The sequence below is a fragment of the Delphinapterus leucas genome, chromosome 1, assembly GCF_059928025.1.
Source record: "Delphinapterus leucas isolate spDelLeu-1000000601 "Yukka" chromosome 1, BTC_Dleu_Yukka2, whole genome shotgun sequence".
Taxonomy (NCBI): domain Eukaryota; kingdom Metazoa; phylum Chordata; class Mammalia; order Artiodactyla; family Monodontidae; genus Delphinapterus; species Delphinapterus leucas.
This window is the reverse complement of record NC_143129.1, coordinates 90,000,965-90,026,576: the sequence shown is the minus strand read 5'-3', so window position 1 is coordinate 90,026,576 and position 25,612 is coordinate 90,000,965. Positions and strand designations below refer to the sequence as shown.

The window sequence follows — 25,612 nt, the reverse complement described above, 5'->3', positions numbered from 1 at the left end:
ACATGCAAAAGAATGGAATCAGACTACTATCTTACACATACACAGAAATCAACTCAAAACGGATTAAAGAACTGAAATGTAAGACCTGAAACCATAAAACTTCTAGAAGAAAACATAGGCAGTAAGCTCCTGGACGCTGATCTTGGCAATCATCTTTTGGATCTGATTCCAAAAGCAAAAATAAACAAGTGGAACTACATCAAACTAAAGAGCTTTTGCACAGCAAAGGAAACCATCAACAAAATGAAACTTACTGAATGAGAGAAAATATTCACAAATCATATATCTGATAAAGGGTTAATATCCAAAATACATAAAGAACTCATACAACTCAACAGCAAAAAATCAAACAATTCAGGGACTTCCCTGGAGTCCAGTGGTTAAGACTCCGTGCTTCCACTGCAGAGGGTGGGGATTCAACCCCTGGCTGGGGAACTAAGATCCTGCATGCTGCAAGGCACAGCCAAAGAAACAAAACAAAAAACCCCCAAACAATCCAATTAAAAATTGGGCAGAGGGACTTCCCTGGTGGTCCAGTGGTAGAGAAACCACCTTCCACTGCAGGGGACGCAGGTTCGATCCCTGGTCCGGGAACTAAGATCCCACATGTCACGGAGCAACTAAGCCCGCGCAACACAACCACTGAGCTCATGCACCTCAATGAGAGACCGGGCATGCTGCAAACTACAGAGCCCTCGCACTCTGGACCCTGCACATCACAAGCACAGAGCCCACGTGCCCTGGAGCCTGCAGGCCACAACTAGAGAGAGAAAACCCACAAGCCACAACTAGAGAGAAGCCCACATGCCACAACGAAGAACCTGTGCCACAACGAAAGATCCCGTGTGCCACAACTAAGACCCAACGCAGCCAAAAAAAAAAAAAAAAATTGGGCAGAGAATCTGAATAGACATTTTCCCAAAGAAGACATAGAGATGACCAGCAGTTACATGCAAAGGTGCACAACATCACTAATCATCAGGGAAATGAAAATCAAAACCACGACAAGCTATCACCTCACCCCAGTTAGAATGGCTATTAAAAAGACAAGAGATAACAAGTGTTGGTAAGGATGTAGAGAAAAAGGAACCTTGTGCACTGTAGTGGTAATGTAAATTGGTACATCCACTATGGAAAACAGTATAGAAATTTCTTAAAAAATTAAAAATAGAACTGTCATATGATCCAGCAATTCCACTCCTGGGTATTTATATGAAGGAAAAAAAAAAGAAACAAAAACACTAATTTAAAAAAAATTTTTATTTATGTTTTTGGCTGCACTGCATGGCATGCAAGATCTTAGTTCCCAGACCAAAGATCAAACCCACGCCCCCTGCAGTGGAAGTACAGAGTCTTAACCACTGGACTGCCAGGGAAGTCCCCCAAAACACAAATTTGAAACATATATGCACCCCCATGTTCACTGCAACATTATTTATAATAACAAAGTTATGGAAGCAACCTAAGTGTCCATCAACAGATGAACAGATAAAGCTACAGCTGAATGAATAAAGAATATGTGCTATATCTATATACACAATGGAATATTAGCCATAAAAAAAAGGAAATCTTGTCATTTGTGACAATATGGATGGACCTGAAGGCATTAAGCTAAGTGAGATAAGTCAGACAGAGAAAGACAAATACCATATGATCTCAGTTATATGTGGAATTTAAAAACAAACAAACAAACACAGAATCAAGCTTGTAAATACAGAGATAGATCTGTGGTTGCCAGAGTTGGTAGGTGGGTGAAATGGGTGAAAGGAATCGAAAGGTACAAACTTCTAGTTATAAAATAAATCATAGGGAGGTAATGTACAGCATGGTGACTATAATTAATACTCTACTGTATATCTGAAAGTTGTTAAGAGAGAATAATCTTCAAAGCCCTCATCTCATACACACAAAATTTTTACACTATGTGCGGTGACCGATGTTAACTAGAATTATTGTGATAATCATTTTGCAATGTATGCAAATATCAAATTACTATGTTGAACAACTGAAATTAATATATGTTACATGTCAATTATACCTCAATTTAAAAAAAGGTAAATAGGCCTTCCGCAGAAAAGCCCTTTAAAAGCCTCATGTCAAAGACATAAAAGGCTAAAGGTGAGAGTTTGCCGTGGGCTAGCTAGAGGGACGATTAAGAGATATTAGGAGTTGCGCCTGCTCAGTGGTCAGAGCTACTGGCCAAGGACTCACTTGTAAGCTGTAACTACAGGAAAATCCCTAGCTGCAACTAGAGTTAACTAGAGGATTTGTGAAGAGGGGCAGTTCCTAACATGGGCCACAGATAAAATTTGCGCTATATCTCACCTAAACATAAAGGAGGAGAGGATGATTCAAAACAGACATGAAAGTCGCAAGTTACCTACTTCTACTCCCACTCCCACTCCTTTTATACTCTCCCACCTGCAATTTATATCTCTGGCCAGAGAGACAACACTAAGGCTACAAGAGTGGAAAGATTAGGGAGAAGCAAACCGCCAAGTACATAAAAGGGCTTCCCTGATGCCACTACAGCACCAACATGGAAATGCTAGCTGATTTACCTCGATATTTCACCAGACATGGATGAAGAGTCACTATATATAAAGTTACAAGTCTAACGGGAAAAATATTAATTCACATATTCATTAAACCAATGTTTTTTAAGCATCCTTAAATAACTGCATGGAATAGGTAAGTGTTATATAAATAACTTCTATGAATTCAAAGGAAAAAGACAATCCACAAAAAAATTCAAATAATCAATGAACCTGAGAAAAGATAACAAACCACATGAAAAAAGAAATGTAAATGAAATAACCAAACACGATTTTTACCTATCATATTGGTAAAAATGGAAGACAGCCAGTACTGGGAACACAGTACAGAAATGGGTATTCTATAACATTTAAATTTACATGTGAATATCTGAAAGACACACATGGTTTTCCCAAGACTTCATATTATCCAGTATAGTATCCAGATAAATTAAGTACATATTTTCCAAATACGGAAAATTGTTTACAAAGAATTTAATATATCATTAGAATACTACATCTATTAATTATAATCTAATCTGAACAGATTCTAATATTCATTTAGCTACTGAAAAAGTATTTAGGTTCATCATGTATCCCCTCAAGGTCAAAATTACTACCACATATTATAACTCCACTGGAGATGGATAGTAGAGTGAAATAAAAAATAATTCAAGTTGAGAGAATTCTCTTTAAATCAACTTCTACTCTATGCTGGATAGCTGTAATGATCAGTATTAAGATATATCAACAAATACCTGAAATTGCTTTGTATTTACTTCCTGTCTGCATTGCATAGTTAATGCTACTTTGTCTGCTTCCTGTGTAACCTCCCCCAGGATTCTTTTCTTTTCACTATACCACGGAAACTACAGGATAGGAGAAAAAGTAGATGAATCTTCAAGAGATGATAGGTTTGCTTCCCTTTCTATTTTTGATTAATATAGTTAACTACTTCTTACTGTGGTTGTACTTTTGTGGTACCCACCTCTAATTGCTCTTAAAAGCAGGTGACAATAACGAGCATTGGCAAGGATGTGGAAAAATTGAAATCCTCATACACTGACACTGTTGGTGGGAATGTAACATGGTGCACCCACTGTGGAAAAGAGTTTGGCAGTTCCTCAAAAACTTAAACATACAATATGACCCTGAAATTCCACTCCTAGAAATCTGCATAGAGAACTGGTAACCTACAAGTTCACAAAAACTTACACACAAAAGTTCATAGCATTATTCCTAATAGCCAAGAAGTGGAAACCCAAATGTCCATCAACTGATGGATGGAGGAACAAATGTGGTATATTCACAGAATGGAATATTCAGCCATAAGAAGGAATTAAGTACTGATACATGCTTCAACGTGTTTAGACCTGATAAACATTATGCTAAGATAAAGAAGCCAGACACAAAAGACCACATATTGCATCATTCCATTCATACAAAATGTCCAGAATAGGCAAATCCATAAAAACAAAGTAAATTTGTGATTTCCAAGGGCTGGGAAAGAGGGGAATGGAGAGTGGACTGCAAATGGGTAGTTTCTTTCGGGGTGATGAAAATGTTCTGGAATTAGTCAGTGGTGATAGTTGCACCATGTTTTGAATATGCTAAGAACCACTGACTGAATTGTATGTACATTTTTTAAAGTTGGATTTTATGGTATGTGAATTATATCTCAGTTTTTTAAAGCAGTCAATACTTTAATAAATCAGTAAATAAAAATAAGGTTAGGCATTATGTCTGCAAGGAAGAGAAGGTTCATAAGAGAAGGTATGGATTCTGCTCCTTCTACCCCACTTTAACTAAAGATGGGAGGGGATATATTCTGGAGCCTCCTGTCTTGATTTCAAAGTTCTTCTGGGAAAAGATGACAAGGAAGATCTAATAATGACCCATTCCCTTATGATGCCCAGCTTTTCAAAGATGTGGAGCATCCATCCTCCCTCTATCTGCTCTCTGTGACAGTGGCCCTAGCAGATTATGTTAAGTTTGACATGAGCAACCTTTCTTTTCCCTTTGAAAGTTTCTTAAAAACTGGAACAAAGTCTTGTTTCTTTTTATCTTCAATGCCCAGGCACTTTAGCATGGAGTGCTTAGTAAAACTTAAATGACTCCTTTAATACTGTACCTACCTCTCTCTGGTTGCCCAAAGGCCCTTAATACTCTACCTTTCCAGGCCTACGATCTCAAACCACCTCCTTGCTATCTCTATGGACAGAAGTGGGGAGAGAACTGGACTTTCTCAGTTCAGTAATCAGGAGCTGGGCTTTGAATTCCAACTTACCCATTTACTGGGTGACACTGAGAAAGTCACTAACCATTCTTACTCTCTTCCATGAAATAGGGATATTATATATCATATGAGATGATTTCAGGCATTAAACTGAAAGTTTATAAATTATAAGCTTACAACTTATAAATTTTACTTCTTATTGATATATTCCAAAATTTTCCATTCTATATAGTAGTCCAGTACTCTCAACACCACTACAGGGGCTTCCCTGGTGGCACAGCGGTTAAGAATCCGCCTGCCAATGCAGGGGACATGTGTTCATTCCCTGGTCCAGGAAGATCCCACATACCACAGAGCAAGTAAGCCCACGCACGCCACCAACTACTGAAGCCCACGAACCTAGAGCCCATGCTCCGCAACAAGAGAAGCCACCGCAGTGAGAAGCCTGCGCACCGCAACGAAGAGTAGAGAGTCACGGGTCCTAGTGTCTTAGTAATTTCACTGCTCCTTGCTCCCATGGTGACCCCTGACTCTGAATAACTCATACAATGCTTGAAATGACCCAGTACAACCTTCAAGTTTTATATTTACATTTAAAAATAAAATGCTTCTAATTCAAACGAATTTATGAAATTTCAGAAGGCACTGAATGATATTTTTCTTCAGGAAAACGTTACAGGTGAAAGGGACAAGACAGCTCAGAGGTCCTTCCCGTTCATCTTCTACTCCTCATTATTACTTCCTCTCTCAGTATACACCCCACCCCCACCCCCCCGCCACATGCCTAATATCTAGACCTTCCAATCTCTTCCTTTCTCAGTCCAACCTGTTTGCACCAGGGGTTGACTATCCCTTTTGTACCTAACAGAAGACTGACAAAAATTTAACTGTATTTTGGTACTGGGTCTCCTCTCTGGATCTAAACCTTCATCAGAAGTGCTTCATTTAACACAAAGTTTGCCTGCTGGCAGATAGATCAGCAAAGCTGACACTCTGTAGCTTTAAAATACTGAGGAGTGTTAGTTTTAGCACACATAACCTTTTAAAATTCAAATTATTTATACTCTACTTTTTGGAAATTTCAAAAAAAATATTGCTCCTGAATTAAAAAAAACAAAAACAACCAATATATACTCTAAGTCCCTAATTAACACAAGGTTTTAAATCTCTCACTCAAATACAAACCTGTATGGGTGGAATATCTGGCAGCGACGGAAGGTTTTCTGGATTGGTAACTGAAGGAATTAGTTCTATTGCTGTAACAGATGGGCTGGTGGGACCTCGATTTGCATTTGCCATAGTAGCTGTAGTAGGGCTGGTTGGATTGACTGGGTTGTTGTGCACCGACACAACAGGAAAGGGTCCAGCATGCCCTGGGTTTGAGTGCTGTTAGGAAAAAAGATGTTATCATTACCTGATCTGCCAGGATATCCAAATATGAACAATACCTTGACAACAAGTTTCAGTTTAGGAAGGATACACAAGTTCAGAGTCTGATACCTGTGGCTGAGAGACAAAGAAGTAGGCCCTCTCAAACTTATGCAGGAAAAAAACAATTCAAACATCATTTTTCTATTCATTTTTGTGTAGTATTTAGAAAAAAAATAGACTTGCCAATAATTGTACCCTGTCAGACTGGTGATATGATTTTACTTCATAACAAAGATATATATAAATAGATGATCTGGAAGCCCATAGTTTTCAAACATCAGACCAGGAAAGCCACTGTTGTGCCTATATTTCACTTTGACACTTTTGTCTTTTTTAAAATAAAAATAATTAATTGTATAATTGTGTATTATGTAACTGATATGGTAGAAAGAACAATGAATTTACAAATGGAAACGTGGTATCAATTCCTGACTCTTAATACTATGTGACTTTAGGCCAAATCACAATCTTGGTAATTTAGAAATGTGGATAATGATGAATGAAAATGGATACCTGTCTTTATGAGGAGTGTTATGAGGATCATTTAAGACAGTACACAGATTAAAATCTTTGGGAAATAAATTACTATACACAAACAAATCATCTGAAGTATTTAAAAACTTAAAATTCTAACATTCAGTGATTTCTGTAGGGGCCCCAAAGTCTAAGGACAATGTTCTGAGATGGTTGGTTAATCCAATTATGTAGCTTCTGCACCTTTCCAAACGGTGTACCTGCCCCCTGGTAATACTTGAAGGCTTTCCCAGTACACTAAGGGGTACATGGGTATGTGAATACTTTTAAGGAAATTAAAGTCTAGATAGTCGACCTTCATATATACTTTTATCCTGAAGAAAACCAAATTTACCTAAGAATGTGCCATGGTCTGTGAGTTCTTTTTTCCAACTACTTCTTTCACAACTGCCCTTCTCCTCCAAAAACGAAATACAAAACAACACATCTTTAACTCATGCCCAATCTTATCTAGCATATTGCCCCAGGGTGAAAAACAAAACAAACAAAAAATCTCCTGAAGAGACAGGCAAAGGTACAGTTGAAAATAAAGGTGTCAAGTTGCTGACAAAGTGCCTGGCTCTGAAACCTGGGTAATCTTTGAGTGGGTTCTGATACTTGGTGATCAACAAAAACAAAGAAAGACCTGAAGAAGTTGTCAACTGATAAAAAAAGATTTTAAAAATCGTTTTGAATTCCCAGATACAAATTTTTGTGAACAAGTTTCCTGAGCATCACATGAAAACAATAACAAAAAAAAACTAGTAATAAAAATCGGCATTGAATTCTGACTTACTCTAACAGTACAAGGTAACAGACATACAAACATGCATACATGAAGGAAGGGGAAAGACTCCATGTATCTAATAAAGAAATGTATATCTAAAAGAATTTTATTTTTGTTTCCTAATAATCTTAAACCATGTAAATATATTGTTTAAACAACTGTATAGGAATAATTGTAATGAAAATTTGGTCTAAAGAAGGAGTTTTAAAGTTTAATAACTGCATTATAAACTGGAAATTTAAGAATTTTCAAATTGCAACAGACATCTTTCCAGCAGAAAATTGCAACAAACTGATTCACAAGTCTATCAAACTTGTGAATATCTTAAATCTGTATCTTAAATATATTAAGATAAAATTCTGGAAAAGTAGAACAGAAATTCAAGTCCATGGGGAAAAGGGAGTATATAATTTTGACTTTCAAAAAAGAACTTGCCTCTGTATTTGGGACTCCAGTGGATCCACTTAGAAGAATAATGCAACGGTTTTACTTTACAATGTCAATATTTATACAATACGATACGCTAAACAGTATGTCCTTTCCAACTATTTAAACTTAAACTTGTAATGGAAGTTTTAAATGTCAACCTTCAAATGTGAGGGAGTGTGTATTTTTCAAAAGTCTTTCTGGAGGTAATTGGGCCAAAAAGTTGACGGATCGTTGATCTAGGACTTCAGTATGCAGATCGATCTGAGTCAGTAAAAGTTCACATATTTATGAGTACTCCCCTCCTGGAAATTTTGATTCAGTGGATATGGTTCAGAATCTATTTCAGACATGGTACCCCAGTCATTCTGATGGTCTTCAAATCATGCTTTGAGAAACATCACTCTGACAATTATAAAATGACCTTTTTTACATAACTAGAAATCCTATGCAAAAGTAGCCTCATATTTATAATCATATCTCCTATACAAATATAATCTACTATTCAAGCAAAGATCAGAAAACATGCCTCTAAACACACTTATTTTTAAGAGTAGGTATATCCATCCTAAAAGGAACAATACTGAGTGAAGAGAAAAAAAAAAGTCAAAATGTCACATTAAAAGAGCAGAGGAACAATTTTAGGAAATTGAAGTTTTAATCTTAATTCTACCATTGTCTCTTATGATTGTGGGTACATAACAAGCTCCTTTGTTTTGCACTTCTGTAAAATGAATTGGTTGGACTAGGTCAGAGATTCTCAACCCAAAGTATACAATGGATTTAATGACATCAAAGAAACTCTTAAAATTTAATAAAAAATTAGACATTTCTCCAAAGAAGACATACGGATTTCCAACAAACACATGAAAAGATGCTCAACATCATTAATCATTAGAGAAATGCAAATCAAAACCACAATGAGGTATCACCTCACACTGGTCAGAATGGCCATCATCAAAAAATCTACAGGGCTTCCCTGGTGGCGCAGTGGTTGAGAGTCTGCCTGCCAATGCAGGGGACACGGGTTCGTGCCCCAGTCTGGGAAGATCCCACATGCCGCGGAGCGGCTGGGCCCATGAGCCATGGCTGCTGAGCCTGCGCGTCCAGAGCCTGTGCTCTGCAACGGGAGAGGCCACAACAGTGAGAGGCCCGCATACTGCAAAAAAAAAAAAAAAATCTACAAACAATAAATGCTGGAGAGGATGTGGAGAAAAGGGAACCCTCCTGTACTGCTGATGGGAATGTAAATAGATATAGCCACTATGGAGAAGAGTATGGAGGTTCCTTAAAAAATGAAAAATAGGGCTTCCCTGGTGGCACAGTGGTTGAGAGTCTGCCTGCTAGTGCAGGGCACATGGGTTTGAGCCCTGGTCTGGGGGGATCCCACGTGCCGCGGAGTGGCTGGGCCCGTGAGCCACAACTACTGAGCCTGCGCGTCTGGAGCCTGTGCTCCGCAACGGGAGAGGCCGCAATGGTGAGAGGCCCGCGCACCGCAATGAAGAGTGGCCCCCGCTTGCCGCAACTAGAGAAAGCCCTCGCACAGAAACGAAGACCCAACACAACAAAAATAAATTAATTTAAAAAACAAACAAACAAACAAACAACCGAAAAACAGAACTACCATATGACCCAGCAATCCAACTACTGGGCATATACCCTGAGAAAACCATAATTGAAAAAGAGTCATGTACCACAATGTTCACTGCAGCACTATTTACAACAGCAAGGACATGGAAGCAACCTAAATGACCATCGACAGATGAATGGATAAAGAAGATGTGGCACACACATACAATGGAATATTACTCAGCCATAAAAAGGAACAAAACTGAGTTATTTGTAGTGAGGTGGATGAAGTCTGTATGAGTCTGTTGTACAGAGTGAAGTAAGTCAGAAAGAGAAAAACAAATAGTGTATGCTAACGCATACACATGGAATCTAAAAAAACGGTACTGACGAACCTAGTGGCAGGGCAGGAATAAAGATGCAGATATAGAGAATGGACTTGAGGACATGGCAGCGTTGGTGGGGGAAGCTGGGATGAAGTGAGAGAGTAGCACTGACATATATACACTACCAAATGCAAAATAAATGGCTAGTGGGAAGCAGCCGCATAGCATAGGGAGATTAGCTCAGTGCTTTGTGACCACTTAGAGGGGTGGGATAGGGAGGGTGGGAGGGAGGTTCAAGAGGACAGGATATGGAGATATATGTATACATATAGCTGATTCACTGTGTTGTACAGCAGAAACTAACACAACATTGTAAAGCAATGATCTAATAAAGATGTGAAAAAAGAATTTAATTAAAATTGTATGTGTATTTTTCTGGGACAAGAAGATACACAGCATTAATCAAATTCTCAAACGTATCAATGACCACCCCTCCCTCCACCCCACAACTGATTAAGAAAACTGTTGTCTTTTAGTTTTAAAATTATATGATTCTTACAAATGGAACTCTAGGCATACTTGTCTTTGGAGGTGTGGCTGCATCATGGAATACTGAGGGCCACTGTGCCTGGGTATCCCTGGTATTCGGGCAGCATTCTGAGCCAATCTCATCTGATGGGCTTGGAAAGCTCCACAGTTCATGTTGCCTCTTTGCATTGCTTGCACACTGATCAATCTTGGAGGCTGCAAAAGGCAGAAATTGCCATTTATGTAATAATATTTATAAATTTATCTTTCAATTATAAAACGTTATGATAAGAATACTTTTGTCAGGATAGAAGGGCATAAAGTAAAAAGTGTAAGTCATTTTCCTCATCTCTTACCCCAATCTCCTTCTCTCAGTATACGTGTGTTTTAAAGCCTATCAGCATTAACTTAATCAACCACAGATTAATAGTTTTGATTTGGATGGGAGACAGCAGGAAAGATACAGGGATGGGAATGATTTGAACAAAAGCCTAAAGAACGCGTCAGATCTTAGGAGGAAACAACATGGCTCTTTGGCCCAAAACCACATGTTTAAACAAAAAAGATCTGGTATAGAGGGATAAAAACGTGTATACCTCCACAGTACTAGTGAGTTAATTTTGTTTCCCATCATAAGTATTTACTTCTTGTCCTTCCTCACACCTCCCCCACATCCCTGCCATACCCAAGGCAAATGTTTAAACTGATCTTTGACCTCTGTCCCCATCAGTAACTTTGAAATGTGTAACTCATCTATACAGGACAGGGTGTAGTCTCAAGGTCTTCATAATTTATATCAATAGTGCAGTGATATAATAATACTCGCCTGTTGTTGTAACATCTGAGGGGCTGCTTGTCTAGGGTGCTGCTGTGTTGTTGCTGTTGTTGTTGGTACAGGTGCAGGTGGCTGCTGCATCCTCATCTGTTGCAACTGCTGATGTTTCTGTGCATACACTTGTTGTTGCATGTGCTGGAGTCGAAGCTGTGCTAAGTTAATCTGTCCAGGGGTTTTACTAATGTGGTTTGTCCCTGGCGGAACTTGCCCAACTACAACATTAGGAGTATAACCAGGAGCTGGTTTACTCTCTATTACTAGATTACCTGAAGGATTTAAAAAATGAGAATAATTTACATGTAATCAACTAACATCTACTTTGTGGGTTAATCATTATATTTTCCTCTTTCCTCTGACAACTATCACCACTCAGTTTCCAACAGCACAGAAGGGATGGGAGCTAGGTTTAAAGATGATGAAGATCAGAAACCTAATATAGTCCAAAGCCAATTAATTGACTTTTGATTACTCAGAATAATATATTATCTGCCCTTATTTTTGACACAGATGTTCAGAAAATTAAAGAGCTGAAAGAGACAGTATTAGAGGAGGCCCATCTAGGCAGTCTAAATCATTAGCCTGAGAAGATTCAAGGATACTCAAGATTGCTAATACTGATTCTACCTGCCTTTGGATTGTCAAAATGTGCAGGGCAGAGTACTATATTGCTACAAAACTGTCTTCTGTGGAAATGTTGAACGTTTTAAACTACTTATACCCCTGGAGATGACAAATTCTCCTTCCTTTTTACAGAGCCAGGTACTTTCTAGGGATAGAAGGCAAATTTTAGTAAGGTTTGATCTAAGGTAGAGTTGGCAAACTTTTTCCTGTAATAAGCCAGATACTTTAGGCTTTGCAGGCCACATAAAATCTGTCGTATACTCTTTGTTTTTTACTTGTTTGCTTTTACAACCCTTTAAAATGTAAAAACCAAACTTAGGTACCACGTCACACAAAATAGTTTGCCGACGCCTGATCTAAAGGTATAGCCAAATGAATATACACAAAGATTACATTTTTTTTACAAAAGGCTACCCTACCCACCTCTGCTTTTATAGCTTCCAATGGTGAGGACTTGACTATTTTGAAAATGAGTTTAATCAATCTGTAGACAGCTCTAATTGTTGGTTAGTTTTGGGGGGTTTTGTTTTACTTTAAATTGAGCTGGTTTTGTATGTCTTATCTGTAACTTTCACCTAAGGCCCTTAGGTCCACACTGTGGAGTAGCAAAAGCAAAGTCCATTTGTCTTCCATGTGAAAAGAGCTACTCTTATCTTTCAAACATTCCTCAGAACATGGCATTCCGACACATCAGCATACTGGATGGAGGTCCTCCACAGGTGGGCAATTTTGTACAATTAATACATAAGCTACTAAGCATGTAAGAAATTCTTCCAAAGACTAAAGACCCATTTGGTAAGTTTCTGATATGTAACACTCAATATCAATTTTAAAAGATGTGGGGAAAAAGTTAGAAATGATACATAATTTAAAAAACTATACAGAGGAGACCCTCAACATTCTTAAAGTAATTTATAATTATATATACTTAAAGATGTAATGAACATAGCTGAAGTAAGTTTCCAATGAAGAACATATTTTCCAAAAAGTTTACATGTTAGAATGAAGTTTAAAAACTTTAAGTATCTAAAACTTGTTGTAGATGCTTTCTCCTCCTAATTCAGTGTTCCAAGTTATAGCCATAAAACGAATTATTTCTCACCTAAATTGACTACGTTCTTTGCCCAGAAGGTGGGATCACAATGGAAACGTATTGCTCCATTAGCAGCAGGGACAGGATCACACCGTGCTTTCAAAATATGGCGCAATTGAAAAGTAATCTAAAAGGGAAAAAATTCATATTAGTCTTAAAATTAAATATCACTTGAGAAAACATACAAGATAAAGACATGAAAGCTCATGTAGCCCCACAGTGTCCATCTCAGATGAGATAGTATCAGTGTTTAAAAAATGATATTAGCAATCGAAGGCACATGCTTGAATTTCTGCCATTTCTACTGATAAACTACATTATACTACTAGGTATCTCCAAAACCTATGATTGACTCAAGACTTACTGTATGATTCCATTTATATGAAATTCTAGAAAATGAGAGAAATGAGACTAATGGTTGCCTAAGGCCAGGGATAGAGAAAAATAAGAAAACTTTTGTGGGTGACGGAAATTTTCTGTATTTTGAGGTGATGGTGATAACTTTTACTAAAATTCAAAATCTATACTTTAAACAGATGCAGTTCACTGAATGTAAATAATATCTTAATAAAGTCAATTTAAAGAAAAATAAGATACTATGTGTCTCACCAGTCGCTTGCTGTACAGTAGTGCCGTGCTGCTACCACTAGCAATTGCCCAGTTTGTAAAGTTCATAACATGCTTCACCTGCCGGGAAAGGCCTGTGATGTCATTCTGTTGCTGTAGTAACTTCATCTGTCTTTCTTTTGTAACATTCTGAAACAGAACAAGAGGTTCACTTTAGAATTCTGTATAAAAAAATCAACTCATAATTTCTATTGCCAGTGAACACAATACCTGTATTTCTTTTTTAAAATGGGATAACTTAATAAGCTCCTCATTATTTAATGAGTCTATGATCAAGTCTATGATCAAGGACTTGGATCAAGGAAAAAGTCACTAACAAAAGTGGGACCAAAACTTAGTTCTATAGTCCAAATTAGACATTCCACATACAGAAATTACAGAAATTAATGTTTCCTTCAGAAGATGAAGAGCCCTTGTTAAAAACAGTGTTTATTAGGCTAATCTAATATATAGAGCCTATGACATATGAGCTGACCTTTAGAAATAATTTTATGTAATCTTAACACACTTCTCAGGCCAAAGAAAATTTTGTGCGTGGCATGAGGCTGAAGTTAAAATCTCTTATTTTCAACATGTAAGGCAAAAGGAGAAAGATGAATTCCAGAGCTCTAAGAGTAGAACTAGGGAAGCTTCTTATATGACAAAAGTTCATAAAGAACAAGGGAGTAAGTGAGGGTGGAAGGAAAGACCAATTTGAGGAAAGTGCTGCAAAGGAAAAATAAACTGCTTTCTGGGAACAAAAATTCCCAGAAGGGACAGGTGATGTCCTAAGTCCTTTGACATTCAGCATACTGTACAACTTGCCTCTTCATTCTTAACCACTTTCTTACAAAAATGACTCAACTGGGTTTACTGAACAATTTTTTCCCTAAGGAAATAAGTTACTCATCTTATAATGTAAATCAATGGATAAAAATATTCAAATGACAGAAGTTTCATTTACAACTTCCCTGGAAATCATCCCTTTTATAAAGCTTATAGGAAAACCTCTATCTCACAAAGTTTAGAAACACAGTGCGCTAGAAAACATCTACTGCTTAAATCATTAGTATGTTAGAAATATGTGGCAGATTTATCAGTAGGTATTTGTGTATATTTTAGCATTAAGAGGTATCTTTTTAATTCAAAAGTTCTTGAAATGGTTTCAGAACATTACTTTAGACCTATAATTAAAATGTATTTACTGTAAGTTAAAAGGTATCAAAAATAATTGCTTGCTCACGCTCTCCATTTACAAGGTCCTTCTGAAAACAAAAATCTATTAGGGTTAACTGCAACTCAGCTGGATATACAACAGTCGCAAGAGACCTCAAAATTTAACAATATGTGTGAGAGTATTTTTAATTTCACAATTGTGTCTCAACGGCAAGATGTATTTCAAAAGACAGAAATTCAGAAATAATTCTCTGTTGACATTTATTTTATTTATATGTAACTGTGTCTAGTATTTCAACAATTTTCTATGAAGGAATGGAACAGAAAAAAATCTACTATGAAAAATTTGAGGTTAATAGTAATTAAAAGTTAAATAATCAAATATTCATGTAATTTAAATTGTTACTATTCAATGGTGCTTTAAACATAACTCGGTATCATCTAAGCCAACTTAAAAGCACAAAATTTTGAGAACCAGCCAACTATGGTCAGTAGAGTCTTTCACTAGAACTTAATTTACATTTCACAAATTGACTGGATTCTCATCTAGAAATTTACATTCACATATTACTCTCAATATACAACACAAAGACCTAATATAACAAAATTATGAGTAAATTTAAAGTTTAAGTTTCAAAATGAGCAGCATTTTTAGCAAAACTATGGAACATTTAAAAAATAAAGTGAAGAACACACATGAGTCAGTAAGACTCCCAATATACATTCATATGTAAAAGTTAAATTGAGGACCTATCTTGTGGGGAGAAGAGGGAATGTGGCAGGTCAGCTTTGTCTTCATTTATATCACATTTTAGTAATAATTCTTTCATTCCTAAGAGAACAACACTATATCCTAACCGATACATCTAAAGTGTTAAATTGGGCTGCAAAGTAACTAACTTGAAAAAGGCCTATTTTCCAACAAAAAACACACAAAAAAATTTTTTTAATTGACTTTACTTTCATACCCACCCCCAACCAATCTAAAAGAGCTTTCAATAAACATTAAAAAACAGCTAAAGAGCAAGAGAAGCAGTTTTTGTTTTATTTTGGCTTTGAACCATACCTCTAGCTGCTGTAACAGAGATTTTCCTTTCTTATTAATTTCATTGATAAGGGTGAAAATGGCCACTTTAATTTCCTGTTCTACTCGTTTGTTAGTCTCATTTACTTCTTTTATCCTGAATAAGAGAAATGCATCATTAGGTTATAGACTTATCCTATGTCTCTGAATTACCAACTGTTACAGAAATTCATCCAACTGGGAACTTAACCGAGTAACTAAAATTAAACCTTTGTCAAATGTACAACTTATGTTTTGGCAGACCTGACCACTCAATTTGGTCCAAACAAGTTATGTATGTAGACAAAGAATGGATTAAATATTTATTAATTTTAAATTAAGTTCATAAAGGACAGTTTATTAATCTAGATGGCAATCTCCTTTAGTTTCTATGACGTGAATGTGATAAACAACTGACATCAGTGATTGCTGGTTAGTGTCAAATATGGCACATTGTTCTTGAGAAGCATTAAGATTAAACAGAACCAATGTGCAAAAAAAAATGTTGCAACCAATACTACTATTATCTTTTGAAACAAGAGGAAGCTTAGACGCATTTAGTTTCACTAAAACTACTTCAAATGTGAATTCAGATATACCCCTTCCATAGGTTCTTCTCAAAATGATTTCCTACTGTATACGGTTAAGGGAATAAAACATTTTCATTCCTTTTTTAAAAACAGCTGTTGGATGTTTTAGAAACAGGTATAAGCTCCCATGTAGTTATGAAAGTTTTGGTGTAAATATGAAATAGCCAATACCTTGCTATTTATAAAATAGGAAGAGAAGAATTCTACTAATATAAATACATAAAATGTTAACAAACAATCATAAGATGGTAACTTTAAACTTTTATACATTCTACTTCTGTACAAACTATAACTGACACTTTCAACTGCTAAAACTGCCTTTCATTTACCAAATTCAAATTTAAATAACTTGAATACACCGGGTCAAAAATGTAGTTTTCTCTCCTTTGTACTTCAGGCACTGATTTAACAATTTTATTCAATTTTGTCCTTATCTTATTAAAATGAGTGGAAGACATTTTTAAAAATGAGAATGCTGCTCACTAGTGGTAAGAACACATGACCTTGAAACGATTCAGCCAAAGGTTGAAACCATTAAGCATGCTGAAAGCAAACTCCCCTGAATTTAAGCATGCTTAAATATATGCTCAATTGTGAAGGCAGCAAAAAAAATAATGTACATTAAAAAATGGAGAAAGGTCATCGAAGAATCTAACAGGAGAAGTACAGACATTTTATTACTTTAATACTTTTTTTTTTTTAAGCTTTCTGGAGATGAAATAATCTCCCCAACCCTGCGCAATCTTGTAAACTTCACTTCTCTACACAGATTCAGGAACATATATACAAAATATACGTATAAAAATATGGGATTGCCATATGAATTATCTCACTATCCTTTCTCTGGAAAGGACATCCATCTGTAATTTATGAGAAGACAGTTATCCTCTCCAATATCATCTATAATATATCAGCAATATAAAAAACATCCTGACGTATCCACGAGAACTAACCATGACTACTGAATATCTATATATTTATATTATCTACAACCTCTGAGGAGCCTTTATTTTCCTTTGGTATCACTTTTTAAGATGAAAGTTATAAATTCTTACTAACATATAATGTACGATTTTATAATGTATCAATAATATACAATGTACTATTCATTCATCTTCAATACTTTTTGAGTATTTATGTGTCATTTTAAATCATCATAAATTAATTTTAGTATTCTAAAAGTCTCAATATTTGTGAATCTGAAGAATAAACACATATCAACCCTATTCATACCTCTAGGAACATATGGGTTTTAATTATGCCAGCTCCAAGTGTTTGTCTTTAAGGACTCCTTTAAGAGTCCTAATCTTCTTAACCTACTCACTATGGAACTTAGTCCCACTTTGTGGCATGAAGGATCTTAGTTCCCCAACCAGGGATTGAACCCGTGCCCCCTGAAGTGGAAGCATGCAGTCTTAACCACTGGACAGCCAGGGAAGTCCCAGTCCCCCTTACTTTATCAATAAATTTAGTTTATTGAGAAATGAACGAAAATAGGATTCTTAAAAACTGACAGTGTTATTGATAAAAATAACAACAGCTACAATTTGAGCGCTTACTATATGCCAGAAACTGTGTTCTCATAATAATACCACTAAGATAAGTACTGTTTTTAATGCTTGTTTTACAGATGGAAAATTAATTTGTCCACCACCGTTCATACTCTCTCCTGTCTTCCACACAGTCTCCAGTTAAAATTTTATAATTCAACTCTCTACACATTAATTGGTTTTTCTACATTTAACTAAGGCTGACAAAGACTAGAGCCATATTAATTATAAAATAGTCAAAGATGTATCCTAAAAGAGTATTCAAAATTTGAAGCAATTAAATTCTCTTTAATTAACAATTATCATAATACAAACTCAAACATACCATTTACCTCTCCAAAACAATGTTTTCTATATATGCCTAATATAATATAGAAGGAAAACAATTTAAACTGGACCCATCGTGTTTAATAATCCTTAAACTGAAATTATAGTTTTAAGGAAACATACTTACCTATTCTGCACCTGAGTAGCTGCAAAATGAACATAATTCTTCTTCTCAAGAAGCTTAGCCAGTAGATTCTCAATTGCACCTTTCTGGTTTTGAAAAGCTTCTTCTAAAAATTGATACCTTTAAAACAAAAACAAAAATTACATTTAAAATGGAAAATTTACGATTTGGAAATGAAAAACTGCTGCATGAGTCAATCTTGAAACCTTACTTAAATGATCAACACCCTATGCTGGCCACACACCCCCTATGTTACCAGCAACTTTTAACTACCAATCCCCTTTCCCTCTTAACCTGACACTGTGAAGGCACTATTAAGACAAAAAAAATTACTCAAAACTGTTCAAGTGCTCTTAAATTAGAGTTTTGATTCAGGATTGCATTTTTATAAAAACCTAAATACTGGTGTAAGCTGTATACATTTTAAATCATAAAATACAACCACATTATACAAAATACTTTCAAAGGTGGGAAAACCACCCACAGTTCCAACAACATAAAATCACTGCTACTATTGTAATATCTAGTTCCTTAGTCTTTTCAGTCACAATGTATGTGCAACTCTGCATTTGACTTTATTCTTTATCTTGTCGTTGCAATCACCCTTGAAATAATTTTTCAGTTCTAGACTGTAAATATTGTCAAACTTTTCCAAAAGGGTTATATCAATTAAAAATATGACCAACACCAGAGTTTTATTTTAACTTTGTCAACAAAGTGGTATATGTTAAGATTTGCTAATATTATAATAGTGAAAATTAGACAGTACAAGACTACAGTTCTTTGTTTGCTAGTAAGGCAGAATGGTTTTCTTTGCTAGTTTTGTTACCTCTGTGTAAATTGCTCATTAGGTCAACAAGTATTTTAGGGCTTCTTCTATATGCTAGGGATACATGGGTAAAATAAAATCCATTATTGTTTATATTTTCATAATAAATAGGCACAAATATGAAATGATACTACACTGTGAAATGAGCTATACTGGAGGCGTACATAGTCTGCAATAAGAACACAGTGTCTATGATGAAAGAAATCAAAGACAATACAAACAGATGGAGAGATATACCATGACTATACACCCAAAACAACCTACAGATTCAATGTGATCCCTATCAAATTAGCAATGGCATTTTTCACAGAACTAGAACAAAAATTTTTTACAATTTGTATGAAAACACAAAAGACCCCGAAGAGCAAAAGCAATCTTGAGAAAGAAAAACAGAGCTGGAGGAATCAGGCTCCCTGACTTCAGACTACACTACAAAGCTACAGTAATCAAGACAGTATGGTACTGGCACAAAAACAGAAATATAGATCAATGGAACAGGATAGAAAGCCCAGAGATAAACCCATGCACATATGGTCACCTTACTTTTGATAAAGGAGGCAGGAGTATACAATGGAGAAAAGACAGTCTCTTCAATAAGTGGTGCTGGGAAAACTGGACAGCTACATGTAAAAGAATGAAATTAGAACACTCCCTAACACCATACACAAAAATAAACTCAAAATGGATTAAAGACCTAAATGTAAGACCAGACACTATAGAACTCTTAAAGGAAAACATAGGCAGAACACTCTATGACATAAATCACAGCAAGATCCTTTTTGACCCACCTCCTAGAGAAATAGACATAAAAACAAAAATAACAAATGGGACCTAATGAAACTTCAGAGCTTTTGCACAGCAAAGGAAACCATAAACAAGATGAAAAAACAACCCTCAGAATAGAAGAAAATATTTTCAAATGAAGCAACTGACAAAGGATTAATCTCCAGAATATATAAGCAGCTTATGCATCTCAGTATCAAAAGAACAAACAACCCAATCCAAAAATGGGCAGAAGACCTAAATAGATATTTCTCCAAGGAAGACATACAGATTGCCAACAAACACATGAAAAGATGCTTAACATCACTAATCATTAGAGAAATGCAAATTAACACCACAATGAGGTATCACCTCACACTGGTCAGAACGGCCATCACCAAAAAATTTACAAATGATAAATGCTGGAGAGGGTGTGGAGAAAAGGGAACCCTCCTGCACCATTGGTGGGAATGTAAATGGATACAGCCACTATGGAGAACAGTATGGAGATTCCTTAAACAACTAAAAACAGAACTACCATATGACCCAGCAATCCCACTACTGGGCATATACCCTGAGAAAACCATAATTCAAAAAGAGTCATGTACCACAATGTTCATTACAGCTCTATTTACAATAGTCAGGACATGGAAGCAACCTAAGTGTCCATCGACAGATGAATGGATAAAGAAGATGTGGCACATATATACAATGGAATATTACTCGGCCATAAAAAGGAATGAAATTGAGTTATTTGTAGTGAGGTGGATGGACCCAGAGTCTGTCATACAGAGTGAAGTAAGTCAGAAAGAGAAAAACAAATACCGTATGCTAACGCATATATATGGAATCTAGAAAAACGATACTGATGATCCTAGGGGCAGGAGAGGAATAAAGACGCAAACGCAGAGAATGGACTTGAGGACACAAAGACGGGGAAGGGTAAGCTGGAACGAAGTGAGAGAGTGGCATGGACATATATACACTACCAAATGTAAAACAGATAGCTTGTGGGAAGCAGCCACATAACACAGGGAGATCAGCTTGGCGCTTTGTGACAACCTAGAGGGGTGGGACAGGGAGGTTGGGAGGGAGGCTCAAGAGGCAGGGGATATGGAGATATATGTATACATATAGCTGATTCACTCTGTTGTACAGCAGAAACTAACACAACACTGTAAAGCAATTATACGCCAATAAAGATGTATTAAAAAAAAAAGAAGAACACAGTGTCTAAATCTGCCTCAACACCAAGGAATGCTTCACAGAGAAGTCAGAACAGAATTATCCTATGCTAACTGCAGAGGCATATTTGGAGAACAACAAATACTTCAACATACCTAGAGAAAGCCGTGCAAAGATCAGAATGTGAGACAATAATAAAATCCAGAACCAGACTGTGAAGAGCTGGGTATACCATGCTAATTTTTGGATTTTCATTTTTCAGTAATAGGAAACCCTTGAAGAATTCCAACCAAGATGTAATAATCAGACTTACATTCCAGGAAAATCATCAGACAGAAATATAAAAGATCTGAAGAAGAGAGATGGGGAAGACTAGCTAGAACTCTAAGACAGTAGCTCAGATGAGCTATCAGGGTATGGTACTAATTGGTATAGCTGAATAAACAAGCTTGAACAATGGACTCTGTCACAGAGATCAGCATCTTTGGTGATTTGAAAGTTTAACTGGAGCCATATAAAGTAACATCCATGGTATAACCTAAAAACTGAATGCCTAGCTAAGGCAGAGTCAAGAAAAGATCACCGGAAATGAGAAGTTCAAGGTACTGACAAAGTTATAATTGTCTATGTGGACACAAATCATTAAAGTAAAAGCAGAAATTGAGATGAAGAGGAAGGCTATAAGCATCTAGATGTTTGGGCCTTCAGTGAAGGTCTCAGTTAAGGTAAATATAGGAGGAAAGGCTATGAAGTTGTTAACAAAAGGAAAGTCTACTAAATGGAGGGGATCAAGAAGTAAAAGAAAAATTGAGAGAATTAGAAGGCAAAGTTTAGAGCAACAGGGGGATTGCTGTTATAGAGAACAGCTGGCTAATGAGGATTTTATTTTGTGTACTAAGAATTTTTTATTGTAGTAAAGTACACATAACAAAACAAATCATTTTACGTTTTTAAGAATATTTTTAAAGCAAAAAAAAACTGTCTACAATGTAAAGTCTAGCACATTATAACTTGTATGATATATTAATTAAACAGCACAAAAGCATGTGAGTATTTTAATTTAAAAGGCTTTTAAAAGAGGTTCTACTGTTACATAGGTGAGCAAAGACTATTCCTTCATTGAAGAAACACTGAAGGAACAACATTTTATTTATTTCCTATACCATAATTTCTCTGTGTCCAAAATGAAATACTTTGTTTAAATCTGTACAGATGAAGCAGGAATATGAGATTACCATGCTAACCCTTTTGACATAAGCTTTACATTGTGAGGAACAAAAGATCTTCTGACCCAGAGTTTAATTATGTCTGCAAATAAGAAGGCATTTGGCAGAAAGGTCAACTAGTATCATAACTCACAAAATTTTAATTCACAAAATTTAACCCTGCACAATTTTATTTCTTTTCTCAACTCAAAATAAATGTTTCAGAATCCTGTTTCTAGAAATGTCTTGCTGTATTCATATGAACAAGTAGCAAGCAAACACACCATGATACACCTAGGTGAAATTATGTGTCTGTCCTTTCCTCCCCTCATACAGGAGTTGACATCTGCACTGGATGTTAAAGGATGAGTAAGAGCTTTCTAGGTAAACAAACTTGGGAGGAAGGTAAGAGCTTTCACTGGGGGAAAAAATCTGAATGTACAAAAGTACACAGTTCTGAGGCCACCTGTCATTTTCAGGGCTAAGGAAAAGAAGACAAAGCTGGAAGAGATGGGGAGGTACCAAATGTTAAAGACCACTGTACATTTTGCTGAAGTTGGACTCAGATAATAAATAATAGTGAACCATCAAGAGATTGATAAAACAGTGACAATCAGGCTTGTTTCTTTTCACTTGAATAAACTTCAACTGTATTATTAGAAGAAAGATACTAACTAGAGCTTAAAAAACAAAAGAACAATATGGAAGTAGTTTTGGCTACAAGCTACTTCGGATTCTCTTAGCTAAAAGAATAAACTAACACTGAATTTTCTTTTTTGAACTGATCAAAGTAATAGTTGAAATACTTCAGAAATGGGGGGAAAGAATAACCAATAAATGGATTAAGCATAAATTTGTTAATATGTAAATATATCAAGGAATTTCTTAGATTTTAATCCTGCATATGAAGCAGTGATTCTTAACATGGAAGTCTTAGCCACACTGAGCTATTTTCAGTATTTCAAAATGTCTAGGTAAAAATTATGCACACCCATGGTTTACTTATGATGGGCCTTATAAGTAAGACTTACTGTGCTTCTGGCTAGAATTATAGAAACCCAGGATAATATACATACCACTGATTATCATGTTTTGGAGAGAATCATGCTTACATATATATGTGTGTGTGTGTGTGTGTGTGTGTGTGTGTGTGTGTGTGTGTGTGTATAATTTATTGAGAAATAAATTATTATGTAATGCAGTTTGCTAAGAAGTTTTTGAAGAGAGGGCTCTCATAAGTATGGGAAATGAATAAAAGGATTTTTTTTTCAGGTTGAGAATCACTTAGCTATTAACTGCAAACTGTAACTTTTAAATGCACATTTAGAGTCTTATTAGGTTCTGAGTTGTACAAGGATGCTACTCTATTCGCCAAGTAATTACAGTATTATTCTTAGTAACTGTCAGAGTGTTTAACAATTGATAAGATTTTACTCTGGCACTTCTAGGGAAATATATTATCTTAGTTTGTATCCAAATTGACTATCTAGGGAAACATTTTTTAAAGCTGATATGTAGTAATTCTGACTCAGTTTCTTTCTTAATTCAGTTATTCCATAAAATTTCATAAATACGAATTACATAAAATTACATAAAATTTCAAGCATATAATAAACTACAGATTCAACCCCACTGAACCTATCATCCACTTGCAAAGAGCATCCATTTATAGCCAATTTGTCAATATACCCACCTACTCTATCCTCAAGATTACTCTTAAAAAATTCCGAACATCATATTTTATCTCAGTATTTATCAATCTAGAAATGACAACAATTAGCCTGTTTTGAGAACTTACTCTGTTTTCAGGCACTTTGTGAAGTATCTGACATGGATTCTCTCATTAAATCTTTAGAAAGACTTAATGACTAGGTACTATTATTGCACAGTAATAGATGACTTGGACAACTTTCTATGTCTCAGTTCTTCAGAAAAATGTGTAATATTCATCGCATTTATCTTACGGGACTACTCCAAAAATTAAATTGATCAAAACAACACAAAGCACTTAATCAACATAGTGCTTTGCTCACTAAAGCACAGTAAGAGCTTAAAGCCAGTTATCACCACTATTTTTGGCAATAATTTTAAATGATTTGCACTGTTAAAATAAAAAACTTCAATCCTTCAACAACAACAAAAAGTCTACAATGTATATAAAGACCTCATAAGAGTGTTTTTGAGAATTTTTAAATGAGGCTATCTATGTTCCTCATTCAAGACAATATATGAAAGGGAGATGATTATGCCATAAAAGTTCAGCAAGAGCTGCAGAGAGCACGCACTCTGAGCAACCATGATGAGAACCAAAAGGGTAGAAATCTCAGGAAAGCTTCAGGAAGATATCAGGATTCTCACATAAATAGAACAAGAAACAAAAGCCAACTTTAATTAAATCTCAAAAGGAACACAGTGACATCAACTGATGTTTCAGTTACTTAAGACTTCATTAGTAGAATAGGCTGCTACTTTATATTGCTGCCTTTCTTCAAATTCACTAATCTTTTCTTCTGTAACATCTAATCTGCTATTAATCCCATCTGAAATCAAACAGAAAAAAACTGGGGGAGGGGACAAAAGAGGAACAGTGAGTTTTAGGACAACTGTAATAACACTAATTGTATGAGTGGCATCCCCAAATGGGAAGGGAGAGGGAACAGGGAAAAAATATTGGAAGAAATTATAACAATGGAATAAAATTTCCCAAATTTGATGAAAACTATAAAACCTATATAGATCTAAGAAGCTCAACATCCTCCAAGCACAGGAAACATTAAAAAAATTACACAATGGTATATTACTTCCAAACTGCTTAAAGCCAATAATAAAGAAAAAAAAATTTTTAAGTTCCTAGAGGGAAAAAGATACATTAGAACAGAGGAATAAAGACAGAACAGTAGACTTCTCAATGGAAACAATGCAAGCCACGATAGAGTAGAGCAACATCTTTAAAGTACTGAAAGAAAAGTGTCAGCCTAGAATTGGTTACACAGCAAAAACAGCTTTCATATATGAAGGTGAAACTTTTGGGGATGATAAATATGTTCATTATTTTGATTGTGATGATGGTTTCACATAACTATGCCACCATAAGGCAGAGATCTAAAGGAGCTATGAAGAGTAACCTGCTCCTCTACCAACTCTGCAGGACTAAAAGAAAGTTACAATAATGCTGTGGAAGAGGAGAGGGAAGAACCCTTAGAAGTAGCCGTCATAAAGCACCCGATGTGGATTTTTAGACAAAGTGCACATCATCTGATTGTCTGAAACAACTTCATTCTGGATATTTAATGGTC

General features: G+C 35.8%; 1 protein-coding gene across 7 annotated transcripts in view; it reads right to left on the bottom strand.

Annotated features, from left to right (window-relative positions):
- Positions 1-25,612, bottom strand: part of TRIM33 (tripartite motif containing 33) — a 148,159-nt gene that overhangs the window by 21,337 nt on the left and 101,210 nt on the right. For all 7 annotated transcript variants that reach the window (XM_089917384.1, XM_089917374.1, XM_089917389.1 and 4 more), the window contains exons 5-11: positions 18,339-18,455; positions 15,748-15,862; positions 13,509-13,655; positions 12,909-13,026; positions 11,177-11,451; positions 10,402-10,566; positions 5,956-6,156 (exon numbers count right to left, since the gene is read on the bottom strand). In XM_089917384.1, coding sequence (XP_089773510.1) covers positions 5,956-6,156; positions 10,402-10,566; positions 11,177-11,451; positions 12,909-13,026; positions 13,509-13,655; positions 15,748-15,862; positions 18,339-18,455 — 1,138 coding nt within the window. The remainder of the gene's footprint in view (positions 1-5,955; positions 6,157-10,401; positions 10,567-11,176; positions 11,452-12,908; positions 13,027-13,508; positions 13,656-15,747; positions 15,863-18,338; positions 18,456-25,612) is intronic.